Consider the following 25,530-nt stretch of genomic DNA (forward strand, 5'->3'; position numbering starts at 1 on the left):
CCAGCGATCTCTGTATTACCTCTACACAGACACTGCATACTAAGTACAGATCTCCTGTGAATACTGGCACTTATGGTGATAGTATTGTGGTTTTTTTTGTTTTTTTTAATTACTGATCAGTATTGTAGTATTCAGTCACTATGTGGTGGTAATATGTGGTCTGGAAATGGTGTTGTGGTATTTGTCCCTTGAATGTGCTATTTGGTCACCAAGACAAGTGGTGGTAATATGTGGTCTTGACATGGTGCAGTGGTATTTGTTCCTTGTATGTGATATTATTCGATCACTGTGGTTGTAATTTGTGGTCTGGTCATGGCGCGGTGGTATTTGTTCCTTGTATGTGATATTATTGGTCAAAATATACCTAAATTGTATTGCAGATTTTAACAAATATTTAATAGGTTACAGTAGAGTAGGGCCCGGCCATTTTTCTGGAATAATCTGTTTCGGATATAACATGACCCCCGTCACATGACCCCCGTCACATGACCCCCGTCACATGACCCCCGTCACATGACCGGGGGAGGCCCACAGTGTCTGAACAGCCTGGGGCCCTGGCTACCCTTAATCCACCCCTGCTTGCAACCTGCTCTTTGCAACTATCGTGGTCCTCCAGACCTCTCTATGTGCAACTATCTTTATAGGTCCATTCATGTGTATATATATATATATATATATATATATATATATATATATATATATATATATATATATATTTATACCCTGCTACTCGTTTTTGAGCATATATGCATTGTTGGCAGCACTCCACTGTTGTCTTATCAATATCATTCATGACTATGTTTTTCCGTGTTGTTTTTCCGTGATGTATATACTTTTGTTTTTTATTTATTATTTTTTTATTTTTCATTTATTTATTTGTTTATACACAATTATATTATATTTTTTTTCCATAGCACACTGATGTAGGTCCAGTGCAGACCGAAACGTTTGTGACTACTGTATGTACATTAAACAAACCCCCCTTTGCATCACAATTTATTAGAGTGTGCTAGTTGTTTATATTCCACATATTAAGGTTTGGGAACCTATTACTGTGCACCTCCCCTTCTAGTCTGTGCTGAACGTTTTCTATACCACTGAAAAATAGCATGTGCATCTGTGCATCAGAAGTGGAGTAAGATTTTTGGTATAATGAATTAGATTACCTAGGGCATAATGCCCAGTCGCTCCCCTGTCACAACCGCAGCTTCTCCCATTTTGTCAGAGCTGGACAAAACTCTAGTGAAAACAATATTTTGGTGCCACTCCACATTGAGTAACAAATTTTAAACTTTTCAAAGCGATTTACTCCGTAATTCTTAGTTAATCGGTTGGATGCATCAGGACATTTATTTTTACAATCGTTGCGCTTGTTTGGCATAGCAATACATTTCCAGTAGAATGGAATCAATTGACCATGAGACCCACTGGTTCCCGCCATTGTGCAGAAGCATAGCCACATATCTCACTCAGGTAAAAGTGCTTGATCCAATCAAAATGACAACTGTGAGGCTGAATAATCACAGCTCCATGGCCCTCTCCATCTCATCCACTCTGATTACGTTGGAATTGACACCTTCAATACCCTAAAGCAGAAAATCCACCAAGAATGTTGCCACTGACACCCTTACTGTTCTAAACCAGTAAAGATATTACCAATACCCTTTCACCTGACTCAACCACCAAGAGGGCAGGAGTGAGAACAAGGTACATTTTTGCAATGCCATGATCCTTTAGCTATGTCTCTGCCAGTATAGTGTAAATTGTCAATACCTCACAAAACAATGTTCCTTTTTCAAGAACAGAAAGATCCACATACCATAAAAATGAAGTGATGGCATAGGTCACCATCTTAATGCAAGAGAAAGAAAAGAACCAAGTTAAATATTGCAATAGAGACAATGATTCTTTAGCTATGCCGCTACTGGTATGGTAAAAAATGTCATCCCTCAGAATAATTCAATGTTTGGATACAACCCAGCTACATTACTGCTGGACAAATTAGGTTGGGATTATTATCAAGAACAGAAGAAACTCTAAGGCTATGTTCACATGCTGCGGATTTTGCTGCATTTCCGCAGCTGCGGGTCCGCAGCAGTTTCCCATGCGTTTACAGTACCATGTAAACCTATGGGAAACGCAATCCACAGTGCACATGCTGCAGAAAAAACCACACGGAAACGCAGCGGTTTACATTCCGCAGCATGTCAATTCTTTGTCAGGAATCCGCAGGGGTTTTACACCTGCTCCATAATAGAAAACCGCAGGTGTAAAACTGCAGTGGAATCCGCACAAAAACCGTGGTAAATCCGCGGTAAATCCACGATAAATCTGCAGGAAAAACGCAGTGTTTTTGCCCTGCGGATTTATCAAATCCGCTGCGGAAAAATCCGCAGTGGACCATTCTACGTGTGCACATACCCTACATCATAAATAGGAAGTGATGACATAGGTCACCATTGTAATAAATAGGAGTTAAATAAGTGGTAATTGGCTAGTTTAAGTTAAGGTGTGTGCCATTAAAATCAATTATGGTATCTATGCTTACCACATCAAATCTTGCACAGATTTATTGCTTGATCCACGGTCGTCATAAATAATATCAATATAAAGATTCCCATTCTTGTCTTGGGCTGAATTAAAGTTGGTAATTACCCGTGTTGGTATTCCCAAACATCGAAGCACTGAAGGAATACATTGATGTATCATTTTAGAACATATAGATATAACAGAGCTAAATATATTACCGGTACTCAACATTGCAATTGGAATTATGTGAAAATTACAGGATCAATAGACATGTTAATGACATGCAAGTGATGGGAAAATGGAAATATAATTTTCAAAACATCTTGGATTATTCAGTATGGCATACAAGCACCAGGTGCAGAAATACATGTACTTACACTCCATATCATGTGATCAATGAGGGTATTGACTCCTTCTGACGTACAGGGATCTACTGAAGTACAGCCTGTGGCTGGGCTTCATAGGAGATCCTGATTTTTAATTTGTACTACAATACTGTGGTACTACAATACATAGCATAAGCAATCAGATGATCGCTGGTTCAAGTCCCCTAAAGGGACAAAAACATGCTGTAAAATAAAATGTTGTTAAAAATATGAAAAAAATAAAAAAAGGAAAAGGTTGAAATCACTCCCCTTTTCCCACTTAAAAAATTAAGAAAAAAACCAAAACATTTTACGTATGTGGTACTGCTGTGTCTGTAAAAGTTCAGTCTATAAAGCATAAAACTAAATAACCTGATTGGTAAACACCATAAAGACAAAAATCGAAAAGCCAGAATTGTGTTCTTTGGTGACTGCAACATCATAATAGAAGGCAATAGTAGACACTGCAGGCCACGGGAGCACGTTTAGGACACAAGGACTGCTCACGGTATCACAAGAACCATGCTGCCTGGCAATGTCTTTTAGAAAAAAAAGCTCTTAGGACCAGTGATGAGTAGTGTTGAGCGATGCCGTCCGATACTTGAAAGTATCGGTATCGGATAGTATCGGCCAATACCCGAAAAGTATCGGATATTGCCGATACCGATACCCGATACCAATACAAGTCAATGGGACACCAAGTATCGGAAGGTATCCTGATGGTTCCCAGGGTCTGAAGGAGAGGAAACTCCCCTTCAGGCCCTGGGATCCATATTAATGTGTAAAATAAAGAATAAAAATAAAAAATATTGATATACTCACCCTCTGACGCGCCCTGGTTGTAACCGCCAGCCTCCGTTCATAAGAATGAGCGCTTGAAAGTCCTTAGATGACGTCGCGGCCTGTGATTGGTCACGTGACTGGGTGTGCTGGGATATTATGTTAGTGTGCTGCATGATTTGTGGCTGTTAGACAACCTGAACAAATGTGGGGATTCCCTAAGGCCATGTGCACACGTTAAGTATTTTTCGCGTTTTTTTCACGTTTTTTCGCTATAAAAACGTGATAAAAACGCGAAAAAAACGCTTACATATGCCTCCCATTATTTTAAGTGTATTCCGCATTTTTTGTGCAAATGTAGCCTTTTTTTCCGCGAAAAAATCGCATCGCGGAAAAAAAAGCAACATGTTCATTAAAATGCGGAATTGCAGGGGATTCCGCACACCTAGGGGTCCATTGATCTGCTTACTTCCCGCACGGGGCTGTGCCCACGATGCGGGAAGTAAGCAGATTATGTGCGGTTGGTACCCAGGGTGGAGGAGAGGAGACTCTCCTCCACGGACTGGGCACCATATAAGTGGTCAAAAAATAAGAATTAAAATAAAAAATAGTCCTATACTCACCCTCGATGTCTTCCCGCCTCCACTGCATGCTGTCGCTTCGGTTCCTGTAGCTGATGTGCGGTGAAGGACCTTGCCGATGACGTCACTGTCCTGTGATTGGTCGTGAGCGGTCATGTGACCGCTCACGTGACCGTGACGTCACGGAAGGTCCTGCGCGCACACACCAGCTATAGGAAGAGGAACGGACGCCGGTGAGGAGATGTCTGGGTGAGTATAAGCATTTTTTTATTTTTTTTATTATTTTTAAACATTCTATCTTTTACTATAGATGCTGCAAAAGCAGCATCTATAGTAAAAAGTTGGTCACACTTGTCAAACGCTATGTTTGACAAGTGTGACCAACCTGTCAGTCAGTTTTCCAAGTGATGCTACAGATCGCTTGGAAAACTTTAGCATTCTGCAAGCTAATTACGCTTGCAGAATGCTAAAAAAACGCGAAAAAAACGGAAAAAAAACGCAAAAAAAAAATGCGGATTTCTTGCAGAAAATTTCCGGTTTTCTTCAGGAAATTTCTGCAAGAAATCCTGAACGTGTGCACATACCCTAACAAACAGGGATTCCCTGTTGTGAATTCCGTTCTCGGGCTCCCTCCTGTGGCCATGAGCGGTATTGTGTGAGTTTGTTCTGGGGCTCCCTCTGGTGGCCTTTAGCGATATGGCTGGTCTTGGCTGGGCTCAGCTTCTTCATTTCCTGCTATGCTGAGGCCTATTTAATTCACCTGGCCCTTCATTTGTTGCCTGCTGTCGGTGTATTCAGTCCTGTTTCTGAGAGCTCCTGAATATTCCTTGTGACCAGTCTCCTGCTGGAGAAGTTAAGTTGTTTGTTCTTTTTGCTCATTATTTCCTTGAAAACGTTTCTCTGTACATGATGAGTTCAGTCCAGCTTGCTTATATGTGAACTTGCGCTTGCTGGTTAGTTCTGGGGTGCAGAGTGCGCCCCTCACATCGTGAGTCGGTGTGGGGGTTCTTGTATTCTCTGCGTGGTTTATTTTTGATAGTTTTTGTACTGACCGCACAGACTCCTATCTATTTTCAGTCTATCTAGTGTTAGCGGGCCTCATTTGCTTAACCTGTTTCATTTCTACGTTTGTCTTTTCCCCTTAACTCACCGTTATTATTTGTGGGGGGCTGACTAAATCTTTGGGGTTATTTCTCTGAGGCAAGTGAGGTCTTTGCTTTCTCTCTAGGGGTAGTCAGTTTCTCAGGCTGTGAACGTGGCGTCTAGGATTTTAGGAACGCTCCACGGCTGCCTTTAGTGTTTGTGGATAGGATCAGGATTGCGGTCAGTATAGCTTCCACCTCCCCAGAACTGGTCCTATATTCTGGTCACATGTGTCAGGTCAGTTTTGAGATCCTACCACCGGATCATAACAGTACAGCAGGCCGAAAAGTGTCAATGCAGCAGAAGAGGGAGAAGAGAAATCCTGAAGTCATTTTTTTTTTCCTCTGCACTGTGTTTAGCCTCTCCCCTCCCCTTAATCTCTGGGTGGTTCTGAATTCAGTTGCAGATATGGACATTCAGAGTCTGTCTTCTAGTGTGGATCATCTCACTGCAAGGGTGCAGGGCATTCAGGATTATGTAGTCCGCAGTTCTATGTCAGAGCCTAAAATACCAATTCCTGAACTGTTCTCCGGAGATAGATCTAGGTTTTTGAACTTTAAGAATAATTGTAAGTTATTCCTTTCTCTGAGACCTTGCTCCTCAGGTGACTCTGTTCAGCAAGTTAAAATTATTATTTCTTTGTTACGTGGTGACCCTCAAGATTGGGCATTCTCTCTGGCGCCAGGAGATCCTGCATTGCTAAATGTGGATGCATTTTTTCTGGCGCTAGGAGTGCTTTATGAGGAACCAAATCTGGTAGACCAAGCAGAGAAGGTTTTGCTGGCTCTCTCTCAGGGTCAAGATGAAGCAGAGGTTTACTGTCAGAAGTTTAGGAAGTGATCTGTGCTCACTCAATGGAATGAGTGCGCCCTGGCGGCGATTTTCAGAAAGGGTCTTTCTGAAGCCCTTAAAGATGTTATGGTGCGGTTCCCCACACCTGCGGGTCTGAATGAGTCAATGTCTTTGGCCATTCAGATTGATCGGCGTTTGCGGGAACGCACACCTGTGCACCATCTAGCGGTATTTTCTGAGCAGAAACCTGAGCCTGTGCAGTGCGACAGGACTCTGACCAGAGTTGAACGGCAAAACCACAGACGTCAGAATGGGTTGTGCTTTTACTGTGGTGATTCTACTCATGTTATCTCAGCATGCTCTAAACGCACAAACAGGATCGCCAAGTCTGTCACCATTGGTACTGTACAACCTAAATTCATTTTGTCTGTTACTTTGATTTGCTCTCTGTTATCCTACTCAGTTATGGCTTTTGTGGATTCAGGTGCCGCCCTGAATTTGATGGATTTGTCATTTGCCAGGCGCTGTGGTTTTATCTTGGAGCCTTTACAATTCCCTATTCCACTAAGGGGAATTGATGCTACACCATTGGCCAAGAATAAACCTCAGTACTGGACTCAAGTGACTATGTGCATGACTCCTGCACATTAGGAGGTGATTCGCTTTCTTGTGCTACATAATTTGCATGATGTTGTCGTGTTGGGTCTGCCATGGCTGCAAGCTCATAATCCAGTCCTGGATTGGAAAGAAATGTCTGTGTCAAGTTGGGGTTGCCAGGGAATTCATGGTGATGGCCCTTTGGTGTCAATTGCTTTTTCTACTCCTTCTGAAGTCCCTGAATTTTTGTCGGACTACCAGGATGTATTTGATGAGCCCAAATCCAGTGCCCTACCTCCTCATAGGGATTGTGATTGTGCCATAAATCTGATTCCTGGTAGTAAGTTCCCTAAGGGACGACTTTTTAATTTATCTGTACCAGAACATGCCGCTATGCGGAGTTATATAAAGGAGTCCTTGGAGAAGGGGCATATTCGCCCGTCCTCGTCCCCTTTGGGTGCGGGGTTCTTTTTTGTGGCCAAGAAGGATGGTTCTCTGAGACCCTGTATAGATTATCGCCTTCTAAATAACATCACGGTCAAATTTCAGTACCCCTTGCCACTGTTGTCCGATCTGTTTGCCCGGATTAGGGGGGCCAGTTGGTTCACCAAGATAGATCTTCGAGGAGCGTATAATCTTGTGCGCATAAAGCAGGGCGATGAATGGAAAACAGCATTTAATACGCCCGAAGGCCATTTTGAGTACTTGGTGATGCCTTTTTGGGCTTTCTAATGCCCCCTCTGTGTTTCAGTCCTCCATGTACCTGGATGATATTTTGGTCTTTTCTGATGATTGGGAGTCTCATGTGAAGCAGGTCAGGATGGTATTTCAGGTCCTGCGTGCCAATGCCTTGTTTGTGAAGGGCTCTAAATGTCTCTTCGGAGTCCAGAAAATTTCCTTTTTGGGCTTTGTTTTTTCTCCTTCTACTATTGAGATGGATCCAGTCAAGGTCCAGGCTATTCATGACTGGACTCAACCTACATCTGTGAAGAGTCTTCAGAAGTTCTTGGGTTTTGCTAATTTTTACCGTCGCTTCATCGCTAATTTTTCTGGCGTGGTTAAGCCTTTGACGGATTTGACCAAGAAGGGTTCTGATGTGATGAATTGGTCTCCTGCGGCCGTGGAGGCCTTTCAGGAGCTGAAACGTCGGTTTTCTTCGGCTCCTGTCTTGCGCCAGCCCGATGTCTCTCTTCCCTTTCAGGTCGAGGTTGATGCTTCTGAGATTGGAGTAGGGGCTGTCTTGTCGCAGAGAAGCTCTGATGGCTCTGTGATGAGACCATGTGCTTTCTTTTCTAGAAAGTTTTCGCCTGCCGAGCGGAATTATGATGTTGGTAATCGTGAGTTGTTAGCAATGAAGTGGGCATTTGAGGAGTGGTGACATTGGCTTGAGGGAGCCAAGCATCGTGTGGTGGTCTTGACTGATCACAAGAATTTGACTTATCTCGAGTCTGCCAAACGGTTGAATCCGAGACAGGCTCGGTGGTCGCTGTTTTTCTCTTGTTTCAATTTCGTGGTTTCATATCTTCCGGGTTCGAAGAACGTGAAGGCTGATGCCCTTTCTAGGAGTTTTGTACCTGACTCCCCGGAAGTTTCTGAACCTACTGGTGTCCTCAAAGAGAGGGTGATTTTGTCTGCCATCTCTCCTGATCTGCGACGGGTGTTACAGGAGTTTCAGGCCAATAGACCTGACCATTGTCCACCGGAGAGACTGTTTGTCCCGGACAGATGGACCAGTAGAGTTATTTCCGAAGTTCATTCTTCGGTGTTGGCAGGTCATCCTGGGATTTTTGGTACCAGGGATTTGGTGGCAAGGTCCTTTTGGTGGCCTTCCTTGTCGCGGGATGTGCGTTCCTTTGTGCAGTCCTGTGGGATTTGTGCTCGGGCCAAGCCTTGCTGTTCTCGTGCCAGTGGATTGCTTTTGCCTTTGCCTGTCCCGAAGAGGCCTTGGACGCATATTTCCATGGATTTTATTTCGGATCTTCCTGTCTCTCAGAGGATGTCTGTCATCTGGGTGGTTTGTGATCATTTTTCTAAAATGGTCCATTTGGTACCCTTGCCTAAGCTGCCTTCCTCCTCCGATTTGGTGCCACTGTTTTTTCAGAATGTGGTTCGTTTACATGGTATTCCGGAGAACATTGTGTCTGACAGAGGATCCCAGTTTGTGTCCAGATTTTGGCGGTCCTTTTGTGCTAAGATGGGCATTGAATTGTCTTTTTCGTCGGCCTTCCACCCTCAGACGAATGGCCAAACCGAACGAACTAATCAGACCTTGGAAACTTATTTGAGATGTTTTGTTTCTGCTGATCAGGATGATTTGGTGACTTTTCTGCCATTGGCTGAGTTCGCCCTTAATAATCGGGCTAGTTCTGCTACCTTGGTTTCACCGTTCTTTTGGAATTCTGGTTTTCATCCTCGGTTTTCCTCGGGTCAGGTTGAGTCCTCTGACTGTCCTGGGGTGGATTCTGTGGTGGATAGGTTGCAGCAGATTTGGAACCATGTGGTGAACAATTTGACGTTGTCCCAGGAAAAGGCTCAGCGCTTTGCTAACCGCCGTCGCTGTGTGGGTCCCCGACTTCGTGTGGGGGATTTGGTATGGTTGTCTTCTCATTATGTCCCGATGAAGGTTTCCTCTCCTAAGTTCAAGCCTCGTTTCATCGGTCCTTATAAGATTTTGGAAATCCTCAACCCTGTGTCATTTCGTTTGGACCTTCCAACATCGTTTGCCATTCATAATGTGTTCCATAGGTCATTGTTGCGGAGATACGTGGTGCCTGTGGTCCCTTCTGTTGATCCACCTGCTCCGGTCTTGGTCGAGGGGGAGTTGGAGTATGTGGTGGAGAAGATCTTGGATTCTCGTATTTCGAGACGGAAGCTTCAGTACTTAGTTAAATGGAAGGGCTATGGTCAGGAGGATAATTCCTGGGTTGTCGCCTCCGATGTCCATGCGGCCGATTTGGTTCGTGCCTTTCATTCGGCTCGTCCTGATCGGCCTGGGAGCTCTGGTGAGGGTTCGGTGACCCCTTCTCAAGGGGGGGTACTGTTGTGAATTCCGTTCTCGGGCTCCCTCCTGTGGTCATGAGCGGTATTGTGTGAGTTTGTTCTGGGGCTCCCTCTGGTGGCCTTTAGCGATATGGCTGGTCTTGGCTGGGCTCAGCTTCTTCATTTCCTGCTATGCTGAGGCCTATTTAATTCACCTGGCCCTTCATTTGTTGCCTGCTGTCGGTGTATTCAGTCCTGTTTCTGAGAGCTCCTGAATATTCCTTGTGACCAGTCTCCTGCTGGAGAAGTTAAGTTGTTTGTTCTTTTTGCTCATTATTTCCTTGAAAACAATTCCCCGCATGTTTTGAGGCTTTCTAACAGCCACAAATCATGCAGCCACGGGTACCCTAACATAATATACCAGCGTGCCCACATGCTCTGATAACACCTGAGCATCTTCAGATAAGACGTTATCTGAGTACGTTTGCTCGTCACTACCGAGCAGCCATTGATATCGTTGTCATCCACACAGTAGTTATTATCACCCATCTTCCCAAACTCCTGATTGGCAGATCTTCCCAGAGCAGTAGTCGTGGCTGAGGTTAACTGATCACAAGTGCCCTGGCCCCCAATTACACGCAAACAATGTCCCTTCTGCAGCATACCTTTTGTTTCACCCTCTGTACCATCTGGGTCCCATAGGGTTGGCTGAAGTTCCGCTGCTTCCGTTGAACAATAAGCGAGAGAGTCCTTTTCCAACTTAAAACGATTAACTTTACTATTTGTTTGTCTCAGCACATTCCAGTCAGGTACATCATTAGCACTAGGTTCCAAGTAGTTCACGTTCTCCGCTCTCCCTACGCTTTCTCCTACGTCCGGCAATACATTATGGGGACATACCGCCTCTTGCGATAATGCAGCTTCCTCCCTGTGCGAGCTTAATACACCTGAGTGTTCCTCCATCCATTTCACACAGTATGAAAGGCATCAGCCCAAGCAATGATCTGCCACATGGTGAGCGACCTGTGTCGCTGCCTCAGCTATGCCCTCTGTCCATCTGGACTCTGAATGGCTGGGTATATGGCTTGAATGTTGTATAGCTGTCTGCCCCTACTTTCTACAAAACAGGAAGACACTTTACTTGACACAGACAGCCCCTCCTGCATAACTATGTACAATGTAGTGCCCCATCTAGTGTCTGATAACAGGTCCTACACTTGCCCTATATTATAATACAATGGTAAAAGCATAACCAGTTTACACATTTAAAAGGGTAGAAATGTGACACCCCTTACAGTAGTCTGGCATAGTGAGTTATAATGGTCGGGGTTTCTTTGCATATTGTGATTGGGGTTTTTTTGCAAGCGTTTTTTAACAGAATTTTTAACTTGCATTGTTTTGGGGGGAGAAATGTTTTTCTTGTAAAGAAATCTATAGGAAAATATCTGAAAAAATAGATCCCACACGTAGGGAGCATTCTACATTATTGGAAGGGTGACATAGAATCCTCAAAAAATGCACCAAATGTGACGAAAAACGGCACAATCATAGTGTGTTTTGTATCTTATGACTGTCTTTCTCATTATTGCTTTTTCACTGCACAGTACCACATCACATGTCCTGTAATGTAATCCTCCTATTCTGGTAATTTTGGAGAGTGGTTTTTAAGACGTGTGTTTTTTTAGGAGGCGTGGTCTTTACGGGGCATGTCAAATGTTCGTAAAAATTTTAGGCCAGTTGTCCAGAAATTTTTTTTAGGATGTTGGCAACCCTGCCCAATGACAGCTCGAGTATGGGGAAACCCCAAAAAAGAGGCATTTACTATGGAACACGTCCTTATGATGTGGCATATTGTACAGTAGCAAACTCTTTATTCCAGGTACACTAACAGCTTGTACAGCCATTTCTCCAAAGTATCCTAGGACTTGTTTTTCTGCATGTCAATTCCAGAAAGCATGTTACTTGTGCTACTGTGAGCAGCTTGCAATTCAAAAACATACTACCATGACCTGCAGCATCTCTGGACCTTTCTCCTATTGAGCACATCTGGGACGTCATTGTTTTGCAATTACAAAGGATGCAATGCACTAGTTTAAAGTAAGCTATCCTATAAATAGCAAAATGTCTAAAGAAGCATGAAATCAAATAGAAAAAGCCATTGTGATGAATCTGACAATATTTTTGACTGTCTAGTCTAAGTTTATAGTCAAATTACTTACAGTCAGTGATCTACCAAAATTTAGTACTAGATAGGCGGATGATATTTTCTAATTAATTGAATACTGTTGTGTGTAGGTTTGGTTACAGTTTAACTGTGAGTATACCTGACATGAATACATGATAAATTTAATTATGTAGTAATCAGACATGTCACGAGTCCTGACCAATGTGGACCCCTTTCGATGCCCATTGTTGTATCCCTTATATTTAGACAATGTTTGACTGCACAAAATAAACATTTATTATAGTAATTATATCTTATTAGTATGCAACATATTCCAATTCAGGTGATCCCTACCTGTGCAGAGCACTCCACCATATACCCAACATTGGCCATATTTCACAGGCTTGTATCCCTTCAAGTACCAGCTCTTTAAAATAGCAGAACTTCCATTCCAACTGGAGGGGCTAACACCATCATCATAGAATCCACTCCAATTCTCCACAAGCACGCCATTTTCATCTTTACTATTTACCTTGGGGATACCGAATTTGTACAGAGACAAAACAGGTTTGAGTTAAATATGGAAATTTATGGATAGAATTGAGGCCTCAAGTTATAAGGTGATTGTATAGTGACCACATTGAAATATAGAATTCTAGTGAGGGATAAAAAATAAAACTTTAGCACATACATTGGCATGGCTAGATGTTGCTAGGGTTTGTTTCACATTAAACTAATATATGGCTTGGCCATCCCATCCCCAACAAAATGTAATGTTTTCTTCCATGAAAATTTGACTAATCAGGTATTTAATTGCTCTAGAAAATATAGAGTAATAAAGCTGAATAAACCAGAGTTTTATCATTCGGAATCTTGTGCGGGACAGTATAGGGGGTAGAGGAGTCTGAGGAAAAGGTATGGTGAGCAGGTTGAGGAAACTGTGCGAGGAAACAGTATAGGGAGCACAGGGGTAGATGAATTTGTGAGTTGACCATATTGAAAGTGGGGAGGAATGTGTGAGGACTCGGAGGCAGTATGGAGAGCAGGGGAGGCAATGTGTTGGGAGAGTACGGAGGGAGATGTTGAAGGTGTAGAGGTGAGCTCTTCGCTTTGCACAGACCTCGTGCTGCTTAGTGCTCTCAGGCAGTGGATAGGAGCTAGATGAATTTCCTGGAGTGTGGAGACTATGTACCATAAGAGGGACAGTGTGGGAGTCATATTTTGTGCAGGGGGTAGAGTGAGAGGCAATTTATTTAGTGGCACAGCATAGGGCAAATCATTTTATTCAGGAATATTATAATCACACCGTCATTTTTAAGGGCACCATTATGATATGTACTGCAGAAGACTAGAGAAGACGGAAGTCTGCATAGATGAGTTGACGATGTGAAAGTTATCATGGCATCTGCATAAGATGGAAAAGAAAAGAAAGAGAATGACTCCAATCAGAGATATTGTCATCTATGAGGTACCTAGATGTACATTTTTACTTGTGTCACTGCTTTTGTCTCATCAGTACTGTGATTCCTCCATGGTTCGCAGTCTGATGGCTAATAATTAACAACTTCCATTATTTTCTTACTGTTGTTAAGGACATACTGGGAATTGTAGGTTCATGCAATACAACTGCATACCGGGCTGACCTGACATTACGATTGATTGCATTACTAAGCTTGACACTATATTCATGTACTGATGATGGTTCTTTTGATGTATTCCTGTACTGACGGTGGTTCTGGTGGTGTATTCCTGTATTGCTGTTTGTTCTGATTCTGCATTTCTGTACTGAAGGTGGTTGTGATGATGTACTGTATTGCAGTACCGATGATGGTTCTGGTGATATATTTCTATACTCATGGTGGTTCTGGTGACAAAGTCATGTACTGATTGTAGTTGTGGTGATGTATTTCTGCACTAATGGTGGTTCTGGTGATGTATCTCTGTATTGATGATAGTTCTGTTGACGTATCCATGTACTGAAGATGGTTCTGGTGCTGTATTTCTGTACCACTGGTAGTTTTGGTGTTGTATTTCTGTGCTGATGGGGAGATTCTGGTGATATTATATATATATATATATATATATATATATATATATATATATATATATATATATATATATACATATACCTACACACAAAGCTCTGGCAAAAATTAAGAGACCACCACATCAAAATCCTGTAATGGGCAGCCCAATCTCCAGACCTGAACCCCATTGAAAACCTCTGCAATGTAATCAAGTAGATGATGGATAATCTATACCTATAAAGAGAAAAATCATAGAAACTGAACATTTTGCAGTGACCATTTAATTTTTGCCAGAGCTGTATTTATATATATATATATATATATATATATATATATATATATATATACACTCACTGGCCACTTTATTAGGTACACCTGTCCAACTTCTTGTTAACACTTAATTTCTAATCAGCCAATCACATGGCGGCAACTCAGTGCATTTAGGCATGTAGACATGGTCAAGACAATCTCCTGCAGTTCAAACCGAGCATCAGTATGGGGAAGAAAGGTGATTTGAGTGCCTTTGAACGTGGCATGGTTGTTGGTGCCAGAAGGGCTGGTCTGAGTATTTCAGAAACTGCTGATCTACTGGGATTTTCACGCACAACCATCTCTAGGGTTTACAGAGAATGGTCTGAAAAAGAAAAAAAATCCAGTGAGCGGCAGTTCTGTGGGCAGAAATGCCTTGTTGATGCCAGAGGTCAGAGGAGAATGGGCAGACTGGTTCGAGCTGATAGAAAGGCAACAGTGACTCAAATCGCCACCCGGTACAACCAAGGTAGGCCTAAGAGCATCTCTGAACGCACAGTGCGTCGAACTTTGAGGCAGATGGGCTACAGCAGCAGAAGACCACACCGGGTACCACTCCTTTCAGCTAAGAACAGGAAACTGAGGCTACAACTTGTACAAGCTCATCGAAATTGGACAGTAGAAGATTGGAAAAACGTTGCTTGGTCTGATGAGTCTCAATTTCTGCTGCGACATTCGGATGGTAGGGTCAGAATTTGGCGTAAACAACATGAAAGCATGGATCCATCCTGCCTTGTATGGAGCATCTTTGGGATGTGCAGCCGACAAATCTGCGGCAACTGTGTGATGCCATCATGTCAATATGGACCAAAATCTCTGAGGAATGCTTCCAGCACCTTGTTGAATCTATGCCACAAAGAATTGAGGCAGTTCTGAAGGCAAAAGGGGGTCCAACTCGTTACTAGCATGGTGTACCTAATAAAGTGGCCGGTGAGTGTATATATATATATATATATTTACAGTTGTGCTCAAAAGTTTACATACCCTTGCAGAATTTTTGCTTTCTTGGCCTTTTTTCAGAGAGTATAAATGATAACACCAAAACTTTTTCTCCACTCATTGTTAGTGGTTGGTTGAAGCCATTTATTGTCAAACTACTGTGTTTTCTCTTTTTTAAAAGGAGATCCACTGATGAATGAGCTGCTGTGAGCTTAGTGACTAGCGGTGACGTCATCGATGTTCCCAGCCTAGCCAATGAACTGCGGTGAGATCACCGCTATCACAGTGTGAACAAGTCTCACGGTGTTCAGCAGAGTTCACTGCGGTGAATTTAAGCTACAGTTATCTCGCCTCGACTTTTTTTCACTATGCTAGTGGAGATTTCTTTGAGGTCACCGCAGTTCCTTTGCCCAGCTGGGAACATAGCCTCAGTAACCAGCAGTAAACTCATGATGTTACCGATAGTTGTTGATGCTGCGTTCGGAGCAGCTAACTTCCCCAGTGGTTTTCAGCCTGGACGATCGCATCTTGGCACCGTCCAGGTTGAAAACTGTTTATCCTCCCGGTATGGATTATGGCATGGGCCAGAATGACGGACTGGTGAGGGATATTATTATTTTTTTATTTTTGTTTTTTTTACAGGAGACAAGAGATTCAATGGAATGGGCGTTAGGTGAGTATAACTGTTAGGTGAGTATAACTGTGTTTGTTCTTTTTAAGTAAAAAAGTAAAAGTATGTTTTGTTTTATTTCAAATATAAGACCATATAACTATAGGATTACTAATGGATAAGTGTCTTATAGATGCCTCTCCATTACTAATCCGTGGGCTTGATGTCACCTAACAATTCACCTAACAATACAAAGGTAACATTAACCCCACAAATATGAACCTCACTTGCCACCACTGCAGGGCAAGTGGGAAGGACCATGCAAAGAGCCAGAATTGACGCATCTAATAGATGTGCCTTTTTTGGGCGGCTGCGGCCTGCTATTTTAAGGTTGAGGAGGCAACATTCATGGCTCCTTACCAGCCTGAGAATACCAGCTCCCAGCTGTATGCTTTAGCTTGGCTGGTTGTCAGAAATGGGGGGGGACTCCATGCTGCTTTTTATAAATTATTTATTTAAATAATAAAAAAAATTGCATGGTTGACCCCTCCATTCTAGATAACCAGCCTTGCTGATGCTGACAGCTGTAAGTTTTGCCTGGCTGGTTATCAAAAATACAGGGGAACGCACTCCATTTTTTTTGTAAGTATTTATTTACAGCGCAGGCGCCAACTGATGAATACTACCTCTGATCTCAGCTGTGCACTCACGCTGTCATTTGATAGCATGGGAACTGTGGCTGTCTGACCAGCTATGATAATTTTACCACCAATTAGAAGCAGTGTTTTCCACGCTATCATGCACATGACAGTGTGGCGAACACTGGATATTTGGCCCTCCTTTCAAGTGAATGGGGTCTGGGTTTGTGTTCGGGTACAGTCTGTTACCAGAATCCGAACTTTTTGTGACTGTTTGGTCAAACCTGTTGGACCCAAACATCCAGGTGTTCACCCATTTCTAATCTGCAGACATTCTATGTGATTGCAGACTTCTGAATCTTAACAGTGTTCACACTGCGTGCTGCCAGGATTCTCTGATTATGGCAGTGAGAATGGGAAGTCATGTAACTGCAAGTAAACAATTTGAATACGTGAAGTCAAGAGCCAACAAGACTTGAGCTGCCTCACTCATTTCACTTGTATTGTATAGCTCACTTGTATTCACATGCCCACCCTTGACGCTGACATTGAAGAATTCTGATATTTAGTGTGTGCACTGTGAGGATTCAAAGGTCAGCAGTCACAAACCTGAAAAAACAACTGTGCAATTAAGCAATATATCATGCCCAATTTAGTCATTGTCGAGATTTGGCTTTGCTTGCCGAATCCATCGGTCATCACATGACTGCTCAATACACTTAAACTGTGTTCAGAAGGGGGCACCAATCTAAATTATTTCTTTGGGTACCAGAAAACCTTGATCCACCTCTTCAGTTCCTCAGCATCTGGGACAGCTAGATTGCTATTGCTGTGATTGTCAGCATCTGTGAGCGAGGGGTGAAAGGGCACTCTCTCAGAAAAGACTAAGTAATAGAGAACAGTTGATCTGCTTTAAGAGATTTCACATAGTGGGATCCAAAAGCATCAAATGTGAATATCTCTGCCATGAGATGACAAAGTGCAAAAAGGAAAAGAGTGATAGAACCAGGGGATTTGAATAATTGTATGACATATTTGGATCAATTTTTTTGATCAATTGATAGGTGTAAGTGATGGTGAGAATAATTGAATGCTAAACATGAAGCAAGAATGTATTTATCATTTAAAAACATTAATAGTTTTTACTTACAGTGGCATTAAGGACTCTACACACATATAGGGGGTCATTCCTCTGGGCGACATCAGTTACTGGATCTTTTTGGCAGTTGATACTTCGATCCAAAATAGCAAAGCAAATTTCCAGTATGCTCTTTTCAAACTACAACCATAAACATATAAAAATAGCATTAAGGTACATTGCACATGGAAAGTCTCAACTGAAAGAGGACGTGGTTATAATTTGAGTTTAACTCTCTATATCCTGTCTTCTTCTTAGTTCGTATTTGTAGAAAAACTATTTTTTCAGCCTTTCTTTTGCCAAAAAAATACTGTGCTGTTTAACTGAAGCCACCAGATGCATCTTGTTCTACCATATGCAGTCATATCAATGAATGTTCAACAAGGAATCATTTTTGACAGGTGGTCAGATTCATTTAAAAAATTTTTGGAAGAGTTACTCATTTCACTGATCTATTTTTTGCTCTCTTTCAGGTGAACAAATAAAAAATGTGTCTAGTAGGGTATCAAGACTCTTCTACACATGTCTACTAATACACATAGGAACAAATGACACAGCAAAAAAAAGACCTGGAAACTATATGCAAAGACTTTGAAGACCTAGGCCACAAAGTGATGGAACTGGGAGAGCAGGTCATCTTCTCATCCATTGACCTAGTGGATGAATATGGACCAAAGAGATTGAACAGGATTCTACAGGTGAACAACTGGCTATGGTGATGGTGCCGTGAGCAATGTTTTGGGTTTCTTGACCACTGAGTAAATTACCTGTATGATGGACTCCTTGCTATAGATGGGTTGCATCCTTTGAAAACAGCAAAACATATATTTGGAAGCCACCTTGCTACACTCATCAGGAGAACGTTAAACTAGAGCAATTTGAGATGTGAAATATACAGCCAGGAAAAAATATGCAGCTAATGAATTATTTTGAGAACCCTGCTATTAGAAGAGGAAATAAAGAACAAAAACAATCAATTATGAATGAAAATACAGGAACAGGAGAAACTGACTTCAAACTAAAATGTGTTTATACAAATGTACAGAGCAGAGGAAACAAACAAGGAGAGTTGGGCCTGATAACACAGGAAGAGAGATATGATGTCATAGGTATCATTGAAATTGGTGGGATGATACCCATGATTGGAATACAAACCTTGAATGCTACAACTTATTTATTAGTAACAGGATTAACAAGAAAGGAGGAAGCGTTGTATTGTATGTTCGAAAAATATATATCTCCACAGAGATCTAAGCTTCAGAGACTGGTAGCTCTGTAAAAAACTGTTTGGGTAAGAAATCAAGAAGAGAAAAACAGAAAGGACACTATTGTAAGTGTATACTATAGGCCATCTGGACAGGCTGAAGGTATGGATGAACTCTTTTTACAGTCTCTATTCTCAAAAAAGTATGACATAGTGATAATTAGATCAAAGATGCTATAGGATTTTAACGGGATGAAAAGGGTGAAGTGGTCAAATCTCATGTTCAGAAGGCCGAACTTTTAAATTCCTATTTTGCATCTGTGTTCTCTAATAAAAAAGCTATTGATCTTCACAATGCTATCAAAGCAATAAAAGAATCCACACTATCTGTAAACAGAGGCATTGTGATGGAAAATGTAGTCAATCTAAATTAATTTTAATCTCCTGGTCCAAATGAATTACATCCTAAGAGACTGAAAGAGTTGGCAGAAGAAATTGCAGAATCACTAGCCAAAATCTTTTGAAAATCCTGGAGAACAGGAGAAGTCCTAGAAAATTGGAGAAGGGCAAATGTTGTCCCTATATTCAAAAACTGCAGGAGGATGTAGTCAGGAAATTATAGGCCAGTAAGCCTTACCTCTATACCAGGAAAGATATTTCAAGAATCTATTAAACAGCATGCATGTAAGTATTTGGATAAGTATACAGTTATTAACTAGAGCCATCATGGGTTTATAGCAAACAAGTCATGCCAGACTAATCTAATCTCATTCAATGATGGAATCAGTCACTGGGTGGATCAGGGAAATGCAGTAGATATAATATATCTCGACTTCAACAAAGCATTTTATAAAGTATCTCATACTAGTTTTTGAGAAAATGACCAAATATGGGATTGACAAGGTTATGGTTAGGTGGCACATTCAATTGGAAAAGTGTTACAAGTGGGGAACCACAAGGCTCTGTCCTGGCCCCAGTGTTGTTCAACATTTTTATAAATGATCTAGATAAGGTAACTGAAGTTAAACTGATCAAATTTGGAGATGATGCAAAGCTAGAAGGGATAGCTAACACTAGAGAAGACAAAGAAAGGATTCAGAAGGATTTAGATAATCTTGAACAATGGGCAGTGACTAGTCGAATGGTATTTCGAACAGGGAGAAATGCAAGATTCTATATCTGGGCAAGAAAAACAAAAATTACATCTATAGAATGGAAGGAATAGAACTAAGCAACAGCACGTGTGAAAAAGAATAAGAAGGCTAAGAGGAGACTTAATAGCTGTCTACAAATATCTGAAGGAATGTCACAGCATAGCAGGATCATCCTTATTCTCAATTTCACATGGAAACAAGAGAAGCAATGGAGTGAACTGAAAGGGAGAAGATATAGATTAGATATTAGAAAAAACTTTTTGACAGTGAGAGTGATCAATGAGTGGAACAGGCTGCCACGAAAGGTGGTGAGTTCTCCTTCAACAGCAGTCTTCAAGCAGAGTCTGGACAAACATCTGTCTGAGATGGTGTAGTGAATCCTGCATTGGGCAGGGGGTTGGACATGATCACCCTTGAGGTCCCTTCCAACTCGAACATTCTATCACTCTATGATTCTGTGATTGCTGCTCCATTCTAGCACACCAGATTGCTGCTATGTTCTAGTTCCTGGTCCCATCTAGACACATAGGAAATGTTTGAAAATGCTCTCTCAGCAAAATAATGTCCGTGTCTAAGTCAGTAGGTAATGTTTTCTAGACTTTCCTTAGTGTTGAGAAGAGATCAGGAAGTAGAAAGCAGTGAGGAATTGATAAGCATCATATTTTAGCATCAGTGCTTGTAAGACAAAATCAGGAGTGGAACTATCATAGGAAAAGTATAAAATTACCTACCGTATATTTGAAGGCATTTACTGACCACAGTCAGACACAAAGGCCCTTTAACATTAGTAGCCTCCATTCCTACTTTCAGTATTTAATTTATCACCCACTCCTGGTTTGGCTTACAAATACTTAGGTAAAATACTGACCAAATACTGAATGTGTGAATGTGGCCTCAGAGTGGTGAAGAATCAGTAAAGTTAGTAAAGCTTATTTTAATTTTTTAAACTTCTCTAAGCCTTATACCCGACAAGACTGCACCTTTAGGTTTCAAATTTAATACACAAATATCCAAAGCAATGGAAGCACCTGATTGTAGTTCCAAGTCATCGCTGCCATGTCAGTGTCACTTCCCATAAAGATCACCCCTCTTTCATTTAGAACATATTCTTGACGCTCATTCTCATCTGCTAGAAACACGTCGTCCTCTGGAATAAACAAATGAAAAATATGTATAACAAATCAGGCTCTATCCACATCACTTATGATATACTCAGAGTTCTATTAGCCAGGCATATGTTCAGTGTATGTTGGCACACTTTCATTACAACACAATATTAAAAAGAATAAAATGAAGAAACATTATAACATTTTACCTTGTGACCAGGGGTTGAAAAGCAAGTAAAATCCACCAATAGGCTGAGGAGACAGAGGTTGAGTACTGCTAGTATTTTTGGAGACACTAAGAATATAATATCCAATCGCTGCATCTGAAGGACTATTTATGGCCACTGTCAAGGCATTAGAGTTACTGGATGTTAGGACTGAGCTCCATGACTTCTGATTTCCATTGTCAAATAGTGGAAATATAGTCTTTGTTCTGTTTTGTTCTGATGGAGATGGACCTTGTATGAAGAGAACACAAAATATTTAGTAGTACACCAGGCAAACCCACATTTAGTCAAAGTGTCAGTACATTTTGCATGTACTGTTATACAGTTGTCACATTTGTATTCATATGTTATTTTACTTTAGAAGTAAAAAAAACAACCACTTTGGCTTATGGCTACAGAGAAATCAATCATATTCAGTATGTGTACTCTTGCAGAGCTGGCAGCCATTCTAGTTTCACTTGCTGCCTTTAGTATATGTAGATATCACATAAGTACATTCTAAACATCTGGATACTTTAAGCATTAAATGGTATTCTTAAAAATCAAAATGCTGTATCTGCATTGAGATACTAAGTCTCCTGAGTGAAAGTTGCTCTTTTAGGTTCGTACATGCCCAAATGAATGTGTTTTCTACAGTATTCTCCCCTTTATGGTTTGAAAACATTCCTATTTAATTAATTCAGCATCTTATCAAAAAGGCCTTATTCATATGTACGTTCTTCATGTAAGTGTTCTATCCGTGCTTATCATGGATAGGAACCGTACCTGTTACCTGTACATGTGGGGATTCCCTAGCAACCAGGCAACCCCCACATGTACTTATGCTGGCTATCAGATGTAAATCATTCAGCTGCGGCAAGAAAAACGAAATCTCCGGGAACTAAAAAATACTCGGAGGACACCCGAGCGTGCTCAGGAAATCTCAAGTAACGAGTATATTCGCTCATCACTAGATGTGAATGCAGAAACCCTGTGAGCTATGCTATGCTCTCGCTGTCAGACCCATAGAAGTGAATGGAAACAGGATAGCACAGCAATCTACACCTTTTCCATAACTCAGGAGCATTAGAAGAGGGACAGAAGAGTAGAACCTGTCAACATTACTCATTTCTTACCAGTTTCAGTAATGAACATAACATTCTCTCCTGATTGCAGAGGTCGATTGAGATACAAAGTCAGGGTGAAAGGTTGACATCTTCTGAGGATGAGTGCACTGCTGTCAAAGGCATCAGTATAGTGGTTAGTCCTATTAGTAGAGAGATACCACTCACAACTGTTCACTTGCAAATCGGCTAAAAAGGAAAATGAAAAATAAAAGTAAGAATAAACAAAAGAAACATTTATTTAGTTATGTGCATAGCTACATAGGTATTATCTGGCTTATGACTGTTAACAAAGCAGTTAATAAGTAACTGTCACTTACATTTTTTGATAAGTCAGTAGTACATGTAAACATATAAGACTTTCTAATATATCCTATCAGTGAAATTCAATTCTTTCTCCATCTGGACTGATCATTCATATTCAAAATTCTCAATTCATAGGTAAAATCTGTTTTGAGTGAAGATATATTTTGCCTTTATTAGGATAGGAGATGGCGTTTGGGGCTCCTAAAGTTCTCCTGAGTACTGTAACTGCTGTTTCAGGAGAACTTGCAGAAGAATGTCTGTGTGCCTCTAGCTCCTCTCTTCTCCTCATTCCTGATCATTTCTCCATAGAATTTTAAAAGCACCAACTGTCATCTCCTATCTCAGTCATTTTAAAATCAGATTTCACTCAATTCATAGTTTACAGTTTTCATTTATGAACTGACAGAGAAAAATCATTACAGGAGGTAATAAAGCAAATTTCTCTTGGATACATTACAAAGTTGCTTGTATTCATTTGTGCTGTCAATTTCATAAATACAAATTAAAATAGCCGTTACTGCTTAAGTATCTTACATTTACCATGAATCTGAATTTTGACCAGAAATCAGGGATAAAATGGATTATGACATTTAATCCTGACACTTACATTCGTTTACAGACTTTCAGGAACGTAAGTGCATAGCAGCTTACAACATACTGCCATTCCCTAGTATTAGGAATACAGCCATAAACTAAAAAGGAGAAAAAAATAAGTACCTAATAATTGCAAATATTTTATATTAATCTGCTCCAAATGATTAATGTGATTTGGTGAAAACTCTCTTTGAAAAAAAGTAATTATCCCCTTAAGTTCAGGAACTGAGAATGGTTTCTTTGAAGGGATATTCCCATCCTCAAGATCCTATCCTAATCAATAGTAGGTGTAACAATAATAATAATACCTCCAAGAAATGTAGAAACGTAGTATAGTTCTTCTAATTCATTATGTCGCTTACCCCATGTCAAGGCATTGCAGTAGCTTAGGTATCCATGGTTATGACAATCAATATGGTGATAGTAAACTTTCTAATTGGAAGTATTTCCTAATATTATTATTATCACAAACTACTACATGTTGGGAAAGGATCTTGGAGATGGGAATATACCTTCAATTTTTATATTAGCTTTTCACATTCCTCTATTCAAAACTGCAACCCTTTATTTTAGTGAGCTGTTTTAATTTATTTATTGGTAGGGTTGTAAGAGAATGGCGGAAAAGTAACACCCTCTGAAGATTATAATTGATGGTTTAAAGTATTTTTTACATGATGCACTATTGTTATTGCCTTAATGATTATCCCCATCTTCATGAATGGATATTGCTGCATACTGGTTGTAAAACAAGAAATGTTTTTTATTTGCTTTATTTATTATCTGTCAGCAGGTTTTTGCTATGTATTCTGAGAGTAGCAATATATAGAGCCATATATCCTGATTCCAGTGACCTATCACTTTCTGAGCTCACTGTTTCTCTGCTGCAGATCTAGCAGTCCTCTGAATGCTGAGCTCTGTATCAACCCGCCCACACCACTGATTGGCAGCTTTCTGTGTACACTGTGCATAGGCAGAAAGCTGGAATTAAGTGATGGGGCAAGATTCTACACAGGTGGAGGACTACATAGCATGGGACATCAAGTTCTCTACTGATAATCTCCTACTAAAACACTGATTTTATTAAGACTAAACAAGCTCCCTACACCATGCTGCTCTCAGGTTAAAAAGAAACAACTTGCCAACAGATTCCCTTTAACATTTTTATCCATTCTTGAGATTTTAACACTTTTCTTTCCATATAATTTGCTGCTTAGGCTTCTTTCACACTTCAGTTGTTTGGCGTCAGTCTGATCCGCCATAATAACGGATCGACGGATCCGTCACAATTGCTGAGAAAACGGTTCTAACGGATCCGTTTTTTTGACGGATCAGTTACTTGTGAGTTGTATATACTTTTTCGAGCATGCGCAATTGAAAAAACGGATTGGGGCGACGGATCCGCCGAAATGACGGTCGCGACGGATCCGTCGCCCATAGGTGGCCATTCTATGGAATGACGGGCGCGACGGATCCGTCGCGATCCGCCATTTCAACGCAGACAAAAAACGTTGCAATGACCGTCAATGTCTAGATGACGTCCGCCAAATTTTGACGGATCCATCGCATGACGGATGGAACGGACGACCATCCGTCACAATCCGTCGCTAATGCAAGTCTATGGGGAAAATAACGGATCCGTCACAAAAAATGACGGATCCGTTATTTGAGGAAAATGGCGGTTTTAGACTGACGCCAAACAACTGAAGTGTGAAAGAGGCCTTAGTAGTCCTGAGATTGCTGTGGGTTGAGTGTTACGGTCACACAGTGGTGGACTGATAGTTCTCTAAACTTTCACACAAGGCTGGCAACTAAGTCTAACTCATGGGAGCCTATGGGAAAGTAACTTCTGTATCTGAATTGCTAGGAATGACAGTGAGTGACTTGTGGGTGCTGTATCTGTATTATGGTGAGCTTTTGATGAAAAAAACTACAGTGAAATGCTGCCTCATGTAACCGTTTTCAATGTCAAATGTGAGATGTGTCCAAATTTGTTCCTGCTGTATATTATGGTCATTCATATATTAAAACTTCATTTATATTAAATCCTATATTTAACTATAATTATCTCTCCTGCTGACATGTTTTTTTACCATATCACATCTCAGGCCCCTGTCTTCGGCCTACAAGCCCACAAGGAAGCTGTATCGATTAGGTGAAGGTAGGAACTCAGCACACAACACATTTGTTTCTTGTGTTAAGAGGTTCAAGGCAACACTAAGCCAATGGGAACCTTACAGGCTGGCAT

General features: G+C 41.1%; 1 protein-coding gene across 1 annotated transcript in view; it reads right to left on the minus strand.

Moving 5' to 3' along the window:
- The window catches only part of LOC143769024 (protein-glutamine gamma-glutamyltransferase E-like), a 93,725-nt gene that overhangs the window by 28,880 nt on the left and 39,315 nt on the right, over positions 1-25,530 (minus strand). The window contains exons 2-7 of the mRNA XM_077257626.1: positions 22,398-22,574; positions 21,265-21,513; positions 20,978-21,096; positions 17,604-17,732; positions 12,285-12,462; positions 2,549-2,684 (exon numbers count right to left, since the gene is read on the minus strand). Coding sequence (XP_077113741.1) covers positions 2,549-2,684; positions 12,285-12,462; positions 17,604-17,732; positions 20,978-21,096; positions 21,265-21,513; positions 22,398-22,574 — 988 coding nt within the window. The remainder of the gene's footprint in view (positions 1-2,548; positions 2,685-12,284; positions 12,463-17,603; positions 17,733-20,977; positions 21,097-21,264; positions 21,514-22,397; positions 22,575-25,530) is intronic.

Source organism: Ranitomeya variabilis, chromosome 4 (genome assembly GCF_051348905.1).
Source record: "Ranitomeya variabilis isolate aRanVar5 chromosome 4, aRanVar5.hap1, whole genome shotgun sequence".
Taxonomy (NCBI): Eukaryota; Metazoa; Chordata; class Amphibia; order Anura; family Dendrobatidae; genus Ranitomeya; species Ranitomeya variabilis.